Source organism: Alnus glutinosa, chromosome 2, assembly GCF_958979055.1.
Source record: "Alnus glutinosa chromosome 2, dhAlnGlut1.1, whole genome shotgun sequence".
Lineage (NCBI taxonomy): Eukaryota > Viridiplantae > Streptophyta > Magnoliopsida > Fagales > Betulaceae > Alnus > Alnus glutinosa.
In genome coordinates, this window is record NC_084887.1 from 29,457,332 (window position 1) to 29,469,556 (window position 12,225).

At 38.0% G+C, this 12,225-nt stretch overlaps 1 protein-coding gene and 1 pseudogene across 6 annotated transcripts in view; both read right to left on the reverse strand.

Annotated features, from left to right (window-relative positions):
- Nucleotides 1–1,546: 1,546 nt before the first annotated feature.
- Nucleotides 1,547–2,799, reverse strand: LOC133860472 (vignain-like; annotated as a pseudogene).
- Nucleotides 2,800–4,987: 2,188 nt separating this feature from the next.
- Nucleotides 4,988–12,225, reverse strand: part of LOC133859297 (thaumatin-like protein 1) — a 40,819-nt gene continuing 33,581 nt past the window's right edge. The window contains exons 3-7 of one of the 6 annotated variants that reach the window (XM_062294645.1): nt 10,003–10,681; nt 8,792–8,808; nt 8,583–8,657; nt 6,432–6,473; nt 4,988–6,236 (exon numbers count right to left, since the gene is read on the reverse strand). In XM_062294645.1, the coding sequence (XP_062150629.1) occupies nt 5,110–6,236; nt 6,432–6,473; nt 8,583–8,657; nt 8,792–8,808; nt 10,003–10,681 (1,940 nt within the window). In that variant the 3' untranslated portion in view covers nt 4,988–5,109. Of the gene's footprint in view, nt 6,237–6,431; nt 6,474–6,936; nt 8,457–8,582; nt 8,658–8,791; nt 8,809–9,998; nt 10,682–12,225 lie in introns of those variants that run through there. The other 5 variants (XM_062294650.1, XM_062294647.1, XM_062294646.1 and 2 more) reach the window with 5 other exon arrangements.

Sequence of the window (12,225 nt, forward strand, 5' to 3'; positions counted from 1 at the left end):
TCTACATTGATTAAGCGTCGTAGGACTGCCATTGACTTTCTTAAATTACATAGTGGTGCCTGGATTTCTGATCGTCTGGCTATTGGAACCACCCTATGTGCTCATTTTACAGATCTTATTGCTACTTCCAAACCTTGTCTTCCAGATGAGTTACTTAACCTCTTTGATATTGTTATTACTGCGGAAGATAATTTATCCATCTGTTCTATTCCCTCTGAGCAGGAAATTCATGATTCAGTTTTTAGTATTGGTCCCACCAAATCTCCTGGGCCTGATGGGTTTATTGGGCTTTTTTATCAGAAATATTGGACTCTTGTTAAGCCTGTGGTTCTCAGTTGTGTCTGGAATTTTTTCAACAAGCATCATCTTCTGCAGGAGCACAATCATACTTTTATTGCCCTTGTCCCCAAGCAAGTGGGGCCTTCTACGTTCCATCATTTTCGACCAATCAATCTTTGCAATATTATTTACAAGATCATCTCCAAAATCTTAGCAAATAGACTCAAAGGGCTGCTTCATCATTTCATTTCTCCTTATTAATCAGCTTTTGTTCCTTCTCGAACAATCCAGGATAACTCAATTATGGCTCATGAACTCCTCCACACTCTCAAATCCAAACGCGGCCGAGGGGTCTTATGGCTGTAAAGATTGATATGGAGAAAGCATTTGATAGAATGAAATGAGATTTTTTGTTGACAATTATGTTTAAATTGGGCTTCCACCCCATCTAGGTCAATTGGATCAGGATATGTGTCTTGTCTTCTTCATTTTCAATCTTGCTCAATGGTTCCCCCTTTGGGAATTTCACTCCAACTCGGGGGTTACGACAATGTGATCCTCTTTCCCCTTTCCTCTTTATCCTGGGAACTGAAGTACTTTCTAGATTATTCCATCACCAGGAATCCATTGGGCTTCTCAAAGGCATTTGTACTTCCAAATCTTGTCCACCGATTAATCACTTATTATTTGCGGATGATTTGATTATTTTTGCTAAGGCTACTTACTCTGAGGCAACAGCGCTCTCCTATTGTCTTAATAAATATTGCAGTTGGTCAGGTCAAAAAATCAACAATGGGAAGTCGTCCATTCTTTTTAGTAAGAATACATCTTCAGCCAGTATTTCAAGCGTTTTGGGAATTATTCATTTTCAATTGACAACCTCTGCTCCCTTTCATTTGGGTTTGCCGTTAATGCTTGGACCTTCTCGGAAAGAGGCTTTCCAACCCCTACTTGATAAAGTCCTTTCCAAAATTACTAGATGGCGGGCAAAAACTATCTCTCAAGCTGGACGGACTGTACTTATTAAATCTACGGCGGCGGCTATTCCTACTTATGCTATAAGTACATTCCTATTGCCTTCAACCTTTTGCAAAACTTTGGATCGTCTTTTCAAAGATTTTTGGTGGGGGTTTCCATTAGACAAGTTCCGTAATCTATGTCTTAAATCTTGGGACTCTATTTGTCTTCCTCGGAACCAGGGTGGTCTTGGCCTTCGGAAGATGATAACAACGAATTTGGCACTTATCACAAAACTTGGTTGGAAATTCTAGCATTCTAATTCCTTATGGGTCCAGCATTTGCAGAAAAAATATATCCAGTAGAACTGGAAATCTGAACCCCCAACATCTATGGACACGGATACAGGTTGATTTGCAGCTGCTTTAAGCAATGCCTTCTCATCGTTAGCAGGCACTTGCTCATGCCCATCAATTCATGACACTAGTGTAGAATTTTCCTGCACAACTACATGTCATGATTCATAAGTTCTTGATCATAATCTAAGGGAAGTATTAAAAGTTAATCAATTCAAGAGTGAGTGAAACATAAAATATATACCATGGAAGCATCGCAAGTTCCATCTGCCGCTTCGTAAGGGTAATTAGTTTCTGTGGCTATGTCCCCCTTTCGCTTGATCCATTGCTCAGACAATCTACCAATTCTTGCTCAGACAAAGAAACTAGCTTATTGGTCTTGATTTGATTGACACCCTCTACTGCTTCAACGGCTGAAAAGGCCCAGCAACTACCTGCATGCGGAACATTAACAAAAACAACAAATTACAACCAATCCAATAAAGTATTATGTCATAATAACAAGGGGACATACAAATTAAACTCTCCTTACAACAATGGCCTTGGTTCTTAACACCGGTCACAGCACCTTTCTTCCTCCAGTCAACAGAGTGGGGAACTCTGTCCACCTTCTCGTACATGAAGCTCCCACTTCCACGTGGTGTTCCTCGGAGCATCCTGCGGTGCTTAACCTTGGACCCACCTGCGTAAGTGCTCCTAAACTCATTGTTAGTCATGTCTGCAAGCTTGTTCATCTTCAGCTTATAAGGCTTATCCATCCTGTTGGTAGTATGAACATGCGTAACATTTTCCTTGAATACATTGAAGCGCTTGTGCTTCTCATCAAGGCTCTTGGAGATCACTGTGTGGTGGCTCCTCCACCTCTCATACAAATCCCATAAACTTTCCTCGGACCCCAAATCATTCTCATGAAAATCAAAGCCTCAATCACCCCAAGAACCAAAGTAATCAGTAAGAGAGCAACCCAAAATAACTTCATTTTCAATTGCTAGAATTCAACACGATATGGGAAATGGAACAAAACAATGTCTAATAAATGGAGAGGTTACAGTTCCTTGATTAATGGAGGAAAAACAACAAAGAAAGGGGTTATAAGAATTATGGAGAAGAAAGAGGAGTGGGTTTGGTTTACTTACAAAGCAAGAGGTCTTTTAATAAGTGGGGTGATTCGTATTGCCTTTCAAAGTGCAACGATAAGTAGGACGAGAAAAAAGTTTCCTGTTAATTTGGGGTAACATGGAAATTAAAACTTGTGTGTGCTTAATTGGGTAATGGTTTTTCTTGCCAAACAAGTTACAACTTAAAGGGGTGTGTGTGTGTGTGTGTGAGAGAGAGAGAGAGAGAGAGAGAGAGAGAGGAAGAGCAAGGTCAAGCGGGAAATGAAGTTCTTATTATAAGTACTGCTTTATCTTTAATTGAAATTTAGTTGCTTTAAAATAGATTCGATAGAATTATTAGACGTAAAAAGTTAAAAAGCAAAGGAATACAGAAAAAATGTATATGTGCAGCTGTGCAAGTAATCCTATTTTTAGAACAACTATTTTGCAGTACTGTGAACTGTGAACGTGTTAGGAAATTTATAGGAAAGAACTGTGAACTTGTTAAAATATATAGAATATATTCTACATTGAGACAAATTGCAAGGATTCTAGCTATCTAGATATATAGTATGAAAGGATTGAGATAGGCATTCATGGGTTAAAGAAAAAAAAAATGGTCTCACATTTTTTGTATAGGTGAACGATCGCAAGAAAAAAAAAAAAAAAAACATGGGGTGGAGCCATCCCCAACTGCAGCCACGTGCCCACAAACAAAGGGGGTGGAGCCAGCCATGCTAGCTATGCACTCTCCCCTGCGCGCCTTTTATAACTGAACATAAAATTGAAATCTTCTCTCCGAATTCTGACCGTTTTGTCTCAATGTAAAATTGTATGAGAAATTTAATACTCTACTTCTCAATTTTTTTTTCTCCAAAATTGTTTAACAAGTGATGTGTCATTATCTCATGAGATGGTGACACATTTTTCAAAATACACTACAAAAAAAAAGCAAATTTTGGACGGTTTAAAACCGTCCAGAAATGCAAAAAAACCATCTAGAATCAATTCCAGACGGTTTTAAACCGTCCAGTATATAGTGTCGCTAAATAAATTTCTGGACGGTTTGGGTAAAACCGTTCGGAATTCCAGAAGGTTTGACCCAAACCGTCTAGAAACAGTTTTGGACGGTTTGGGCAAAACCGTCCAGACTTAATTTATTTATTTATTTATTTTTTCTGTTTCTATTATTTTTTATATTAATTAGTTTTTTGATACTAAAACTAATTAATATGATCTGAAATTCTAAATTAGTTTTTTGATATTGGATTGGTTCATATGCCGGCCGGCGACAAAGAAGGAAAGAGGAAGAGAGATCCGGCGGCAACGGAGAAAGAGAGAGAGGAAGAAAGATCCGTCACCCACGCACACCGGCCTGCGACAGAGAAAGATAGAGGAAGAGAGAACCGGCCGAAATACGTGGTATTCCAGCCGGATCTCTCTCTGTATGCGGCCAGAGAGAGATACCGAGCATGGGTTTCGGCTGGATCCGGCCGGAAACCCACGCACACCGGCGTGGGTTTGACAGATCCGGCACTCCATCTCCGGCACTCTCCCGTTGTCCCAATCCCGCCATTCCGTCGAGATCTTGTAGCTCGTGTGAATCAATGAACCCAAAAAGGAAAGACCCTGCCCTTTTGCTTCACCCTCAAGGTTGTTGTTCGACCGGCTGGGGTTCATGAGGGGCTGGGGTTCACATTTGCGACGTGGGGTTTGATCAGAGGGGCTGTAGTGCTGTACGCCTTCTTTGTCGGGGAATATGCGTCATTTTGACATGCTTCTCAATCCGCGTCATTTTCTTTAGACGCGTTTAAGCCGTTGATAGTGTGTCGATCTACGGCTGAAAAGTTAGGTGCCTATCCGTGCCATTTGAAAACTAATGAATTTTCAGACGGTTTGTTTCAAACCGTCTGGAAATGAAAATTTTAAGACGGTTTGTTCCAAACCGTCTATAAATTTAGAGACGGTTTAGAAAAAACCGTCTGAAAATTTACATTTCTGGACGGTTTTTTTCAAACTGTCCATAATTATTTATTTATTTATTTTTAATAAAAGCGATTTTTGTCACCATTTTTTTTAAATATCAATAATTCCAGACGGTTTGAAAAAAATCGTCCGGAAATGTAAATTTCCAGACGGTTTTCTCCAAACCGTCCATATTTATTTATTTAGAGACGGTTGTTTAAAAACTGTCTATAATTGTCCTTTTTTTTGTAGTGATAATTGATCTTATCCATGACACATCAATTGGGAATTAACCTTTGGAAAAAAAAAAAAAAAAATTAGTAAGTGTAGCACTTCTCAAATTCTATATATACAACATTGTGTAAGCAAGCAAAACATGCACAACAATAAGATAATATGTTCTTCTTTGAATTTTCAATACAATTGCACTTATTTTAAATGTTGGATTTTTATGACTATGAAGTCATGGTAGAATCTTGAGGTGACCTGGTAGGTGAATCCAAGAAAGGCTTTGGTGGAAATGGTAAGGATTGAAGGGTTCCTTCTAACATCTCTATCACTTTACCCATTGATGGCCGATCTAAAGGATTAGTCTGAATGCACCATAGACTAACTATAATCATCTTTTTTGTTGTCTCTTCTTTCGCCTCTCCTGTTATTTCCTCAAAAGTAGTAGAATTTTGTTTCTGTTCAAGTTTCGTATAAATCCAGTGTGGAAAATATGTCTCACTGGTATGAGAGAGTCCACCATCAAAATTTTTCCTTCCTCCAACCATTTCAAGAACCAACATTCCGTAGCTGTAAACGTCAGACTTGTGAGAGACTCCACCAAAGTTCCGGCTAAATACTTCGGGTGCAATATATCCTGCAGTCCCTCTCATGCCCGTCATTGACACAATACTCTCTTTTGTTTTGCATAGTTTAGCAAGGCCAAAATCAGAGATTTTTGGGCGCAAATCTTCATCCAAAAGTATATTGTGTGGTTTTATGTCAAAATGTAGGATCCTTGTGTTACAACCTTGATGCAAGTATTCTAGTCCTCGAGCAATGCCAACCGCAATTTGGAACATAGTTTTGCTGTCCAAGTGACAATTTGTAATTGGAGATCCTTTATCATATATGAACTTATCAAGAGATTCATTAGGCATGAATTCATAGATTAAAGCTCTTTTAGTCTTTTCGTAGCAGAAACCTAGAAGAGTGACTATATTAATATGCGATGTTCTACTAATGCTAGCCACTTCGTTGATAAAATCTTCTCCATTACCTTTGGATGTGCTCAGGATTTTCACTGCCACCATACGCCCATCAGGTAGCTTCCCTTTATATACAACACCATATCCTCCTTGTCCTACTTTTTCTTTGAATGAGTTGGTCAATTTCTTCACATCTGAATAAGTATATCGCTTTGGTGCTATTGATCCGTACTTCTTTATAAATTCCTCATCATTGATTTGATAATTCTTTTCACCTCTTTTCCAGAAGACCATTAATGTATTACTTGAGAAGTGCCTACTCTTAACTTTGTAGATAATTACAAAAGAGATTACTACAATCCCAGCCACAGCTGCAGAAATAATGCCTGCATGCAAAGAATAGTCCAAGTCACGTACGTATTTCAATATTAGAACACAGAAAGAAGAATAAAAATAATATAATGTATTGCAGAAATGGTATACTCTTCTGAAACATACAGAAAGATAATGCCTTTTCATTATATATTAGAGCAATAAAGAAAGAAACTAGAATAGCTTTTATACGATATTGATCGCCATACCAATTCGAAATTTCAGCCACCAATTGCTCTTCGAAGGTGGTTCTGCAACAAAAACACAAAGTTAGAGTTCTTTATTTGATGATAACGTTTTTTTTTTTTTTCCTATAATTTTGTTTTTTTTTTTTTTAATGTAGAAATCCTCAAGATTGATTAAGGGTGTGCATGCATGTGCCTGTGATGTATGGTTGGAAGACCTAGTAAATTATCAGAGAGAGAGAGAATAGCATATTCCATGAGTCCACTTCTTGATGAAACTGCCGTACGTGTGCGACGACTGCAACCTTTCTACAAGCTGTGATCTGGTTTATTAGTCATAACCCAGCTAGTGGAGCCACCGAAAGTGCAGGAAGAAGAAGAGACGGCAAGGCCGGCGAAACGAGATAATTAAAAAAGCTCGAACGACAAACTTCAAACGAAAGATGATTTGAAAGATCCATAACATTAAATTTAATGTGCACGTGCAAATAGGAAGGCAATCGGCCTAAACGGGAGAAAAGTAATGGACCTTGATTCAACGTATGCATCCGCACCTGAGCCGAGCCTTTTTGTCTTCTTCATATAATTGAGAGTACTGTCCAACGGCCAAAAAGCCTAAAGCCTCATAACAAATAATTCCCCTTGTCCAATTCCACATGTTCACAAAGGAATTATGGAATAACTAATAGCATGTGGATCTGATACAAAGTCTGTAACGATTCAGGGAAAAGTGCTAGTCATATCTGCGCTATCACCTCAAAAAGATTAGTCAATTTGGAGCTTTTCTGTAATCCTTTATAAAGCCTAGTTTCACATAATAACTTGGTAATATGAGGTTTAGTACCCATGAGTATCTTCATAAACCACTCACTGTATTTGAGTTATTCATTTCTTACCAATATAGGACCAGGATGTTACATAGTCCATTAACCAATTGATTGAGAATAGCAGCATGGTATCACATTGGATTTTCTTCTTTGGCACGTTAGTAATTGTCTATGTAGTCCCAACATGAGGTGATCGCATGTAGGAGTCGTGGGATCTAGAGAACATATATAGCAACTTGGGAGTCTCCAGTGAGGGTGTGACACGTGATTGTGTGCCGAGGTGATGATTGGAAGTGCGTGCAAGGAGAGACGAGCTTAGTAGAAGAGCTTGTCAGAGCAGGCCGATGAGAGATAGCTCTGATGCTTAAGTCAGTGTAACTCAAAGACTTTGATTCAATGCATCCACACCTAATGCTTTTTTTCATATTGAAACTGTTCAACGGCCGAAAAGCCTAAAGGACCTGCAATAACTAATAATTCTCATTGTCCAATTTCATAAGGGAATTAGGCGGTAACCATTGAACATATGGACTCAATACCCGGTCCATCAACCAATCGACTTGAGAATAGCTCCATGGTACAACATTAATGAATCTTCTCCTTTGGCATGCCAATAATTATATTTGTAATCCCAGCATGAGGTGATCCCACATAAGAGTCGTGCAATCTGGGACACATAGCAACATGAGAGTCTCCAATGAGGGCGTGAAACTGGCCGAAGGTTAATAAAAATCTTCTATAAAAGGCAAAAGACACCATGTAAAAAGGAGATCGACTTTGGTCTGATTTTCTTTTACGCTACCTTTGCTCTCCAAAGATTATAATGTTTTAAGTATCGGAGTTATTTTCCACTAGCCCACTCTAACAAGCTCTTTTGTTAAGCTCTATTCTCCTTATCGGCACTACCAATCATCGCCTTGACACGCGGCCAACTAATTGTTCTAACATATAAACGGAGAACCAAGCCCATCAGTTCCTAGCTACTTCATTACTGTTGCCTTGTCTGTCTCTGTGTTATCAAAACTTTTCAAAGTTTAAATACAACTTCCACAATCAAGGACAACGGCCACCACCACAAGAATTGCAACCCTTAAAAATAAGTACGAAAGTCAATATTACCAGCTTAATTACTTAACTCCTTAGGAGGACATGCTCACATCTCTCTCTCTCTCTCTCTCTCTCACATATATATGTATATAGAAAAGTCAAGCTCATTACGAGAAATGCAAACCCTAACGTAGCCCTTATTCAACAACCATACTCACAATTCAAGCACTAAAAAAATAACAAAAGAAATATTGGAAATTACAAAGCTAGGAAAAAAAAAAAAAAAAAGCAAGACCCAAACCTGGGACTCCTGATGGCACAATTAGCTGTGGTGCTGGCGAAATGTATTGCGTTGGAGACGGGGATTGCGGAGAAACTGCATGTGACACAAAGGATCAAAAAAAAAAAAAAAAAACTGCATGTGCACGTGACACAATGAATACGAGGGAATGGCTTTTCATTATATGGACAAGAAAGAGATCGAGAAATAATATGTTGTTGGAGATGCACCTCCTGCAGATTTTTGGCTGTAGAAAAACAAAATTGAAAAAATGTTACTCAGATTTCATTGAAGATGCCATAGCAATAAAACATTGTCTAAATTGGAAAACCAAATGGTACTATATTCTTTTAATCCAAGTGAAATAATTTCGGCAGAAAATTCCATAAAAAATATAAATTCTTTTAAAATGTACCGTCATCTCATGCATCAAGAGTACTAGATCAAATAAAAAATTTATTTAGAAGTGATAACTCTATTATATAATTCAATCAAACCTTATTAAATTTATATACAGTTTAAGCGTACGTTGATCAACTTGTTCTATTCATATACTTTATTTATTGATAAATTAAATTATAAGCTATGATTATGTATATAATCATTGATTTGATGTATGATACATCTTCCATCAGAAGGAGATGAGGACAAGGATTGTGTGCAAATATATAACTGAACAGGGGGTTACCCAGCTTCTCACATGAATTGCTTGTATTGCATGCAATACAAACAACTTATTACACCCGATCCAAATCCAAAAGATGCAATCAATATTTTAACTCTTTTTTCTCACAGAAAAATAATTACAAACACTTACGACAAAGGCCCAATTTCCCTTGAAAGGAATTGTATAGTATAAATTTTAGGATAAAAATTCTAAAAAAGTTTGTTGCTCGAATTATTAGTAATTTAAACGGTAAATATAAAAGTTTTTGTAGGGCCCATTGCCCAAACATATATCGAACAACCTACCCACTTGTTGAGGTAGGTAAGCCCTATAAAAATTTATCACATTTGATGTCCAAATTACTAGCCATCCCAATAACAAATGGTTAGAAAACCAAATCCGACATTAAATTACACTCTAAGAGATTGAATAGCCCAGTTGTTTTACAAGTAACCTAGCAAAGTCGCAATCACCTTTATGTATCTCACAAGTTAACACCAATGCATGGCTTAGAAAAAAAAAGAAAAAAAAAAAAAACAAGAGTTAACAACAATCATATAATAAAAGCAAGGACAAAGTTGTATGAAAGCTGAAGACCGTGAATATCGTAAAGAAGACAACACTTAATAGATAGATTCATCTCAGAATTCATCTTCATCAGCATCACATATAATCATATAATAAAAGAAGAATAAATGTGAAAATTTGAAAATGAAAAAAGAAAAAAGAAAAAGAAAAAGACATGTATTAATGGGATGTATACCATATCCTTACCTTGCCGATGAAGGGCAGAATGTAATGGTATAATCTGCCCCTGTACACGTAAACGTACTCGTGGCATCATCATACGCGTAGCTATACGCTCTCGGACACGCTGCTTTGAACATCTTCGAGTAATTCGACGGCTTACAAGTATCCGGTGTATTGTACGTGCCATTGCAGCAGTACTCGGGGCTCCCAAAGGCCTCACACGCGCTCTTGCACGCCGCGCCATCCTCGACCCGTAACTCATTCGGGCACTGCCGGTTCAAGTCGATTACGCACCCGGTGGACATGCATGGACCCGACCCGCCACTAGCGTCCACAACCATGGGTAAATTGTACCCGTTTACAAGGCTCAAATCGTAGAAATACTGTCCGGCATTACTACCCTGCGGGATTGAGAACTCCGCAAGTGTCACTGGCGGCTTCGCTTCGGCACCGTTGCACTCGACCTGGTTGGACCCACAGTCAGCGGTGACGCAGCTTCCTTGGCCGGTGTTCTGGTCGAATGTACAACCGGTGCGGCCCCAGAATGTCCCGATCCAGTTGGGTGGGGCCTGGAATGTCCGAGTTCCGCCCGGCGAGAGCTTGAACCCAGTGCTGTTCAAGGCACTAACCGACCTGGTTCGAATTCCAGGCCATATTGTATAGTTACAGCTGTTTATTATCCTAATTGAAGCCCCTGATATACCTGTAGCAACAAAAGCCCACTATAAGGTTTACACGACCACCGTCAAGACTCAAGAATGCAAAATCTGAAGCGTTTAAAAATTGATTACCTCTACAAAATGAGATCAAACTATGAGGCTGATGTAAACAGAACAATTGCATGACATAATAAGATCCATTTGGAAACAATATATTGAATATGGGGTTAATGGGATTGGGTGGTGCTTAGATGTTTCTCTAATGAAAGAATAGCTGCATTGGTTGCTTACGTACAAGACGAAGATGATAATGGCTAATGTGGGGTTATGTTATATGATTGAAAGATAGGAGTGGAAGAAGATGTATGAAGATATATATAGGTGGGATTTTTCTCCCATACAATTGAGGGAGTGCTTTTTATGAGAGGAGTGGAAATGGCAGGTGAGGATTCTGATGGGAAAGAGATTGGCCGGTGTACGCAGGTCCGGACCTCTCTCTCTCTATATATAATACATGGAGGCTAGCTGGAATAAACTCTACCGTTCTATAAAGACAAAAGGAAAGCCACCGGCCGGCCAAAGTAATCTACGATGGTCAAACCACTCACGTAGGGAGGGAGAAGAGAGCGACTAAGTAGATAGGTGAAAAGTAATTAACAATTTAACATGACGTTTCATGTCAAAAGTGTGATTTATTTGATCCAAAGTTCTTCATCTTTAGTTAGGCCATGGAGTTCAAGCAGATACTCATGAATTATTCTCTTTTGCCTTTTTTTTTTTAATTTTTTTTTTAATTTTAATTTTTTATTTATTTATTTATTTAAACAGCACTGCTTTTTAAATTGGAGTAATGATACTCATCTACTTGAGGACACATTGCAGAATTTCGGATATCGCTTATGGTAAATAATATTATTGGGTGATAGTGTAGGCTTAGTGTTTTGAGATGTATTTGTGTATTAAAGGAATATAGAAATATTTTATAGTGATGGAGTGTATATTATAAGGATTTTAATTAGATAATGTAATGATTTTTAGTAATGCTCTGGTTGTAATTATTAATATTGACAAAATATTATATGTTTCAATTGCGTAATATTATCTTTTAGAGGAGTAGAGATCACTGAGTCTTATTCCTAATGAATTACCAGTTAGTTAATTTTTCGAGGCGTTACAACACCACTTCTAGTTTAAAAGCCTAAGCTAATGGGCTTTAGGTCCACTTAAGTATATTAACAATATATGACACAAACCTCACAAGTGTACTCATAACAAATCTATCCATCATTTTTGAGTTTATTATCTTTTAAAGGAGTAGAGATCACTGAGTCATATAGTTAATTTTCTGAGGTGTTACAACACCACTTCTAGTTTAAAAGCCTAAGCTAATGGGCTTTAGGTCCACTTAAGTATATTAACAATATAGGACACAAACCTCACAAGTGTACTCATAACAAATCTATCCATCATTTTTGAGTTTATTATCTTTTAAAGGAGTAGAGATCACTGAGTCTTATAGTTAATTTTCTGAGGTGTTACAACACCACTTCTAGTTTAAAAGCCTAAGCTAATGGGCTTTAGGTCCACT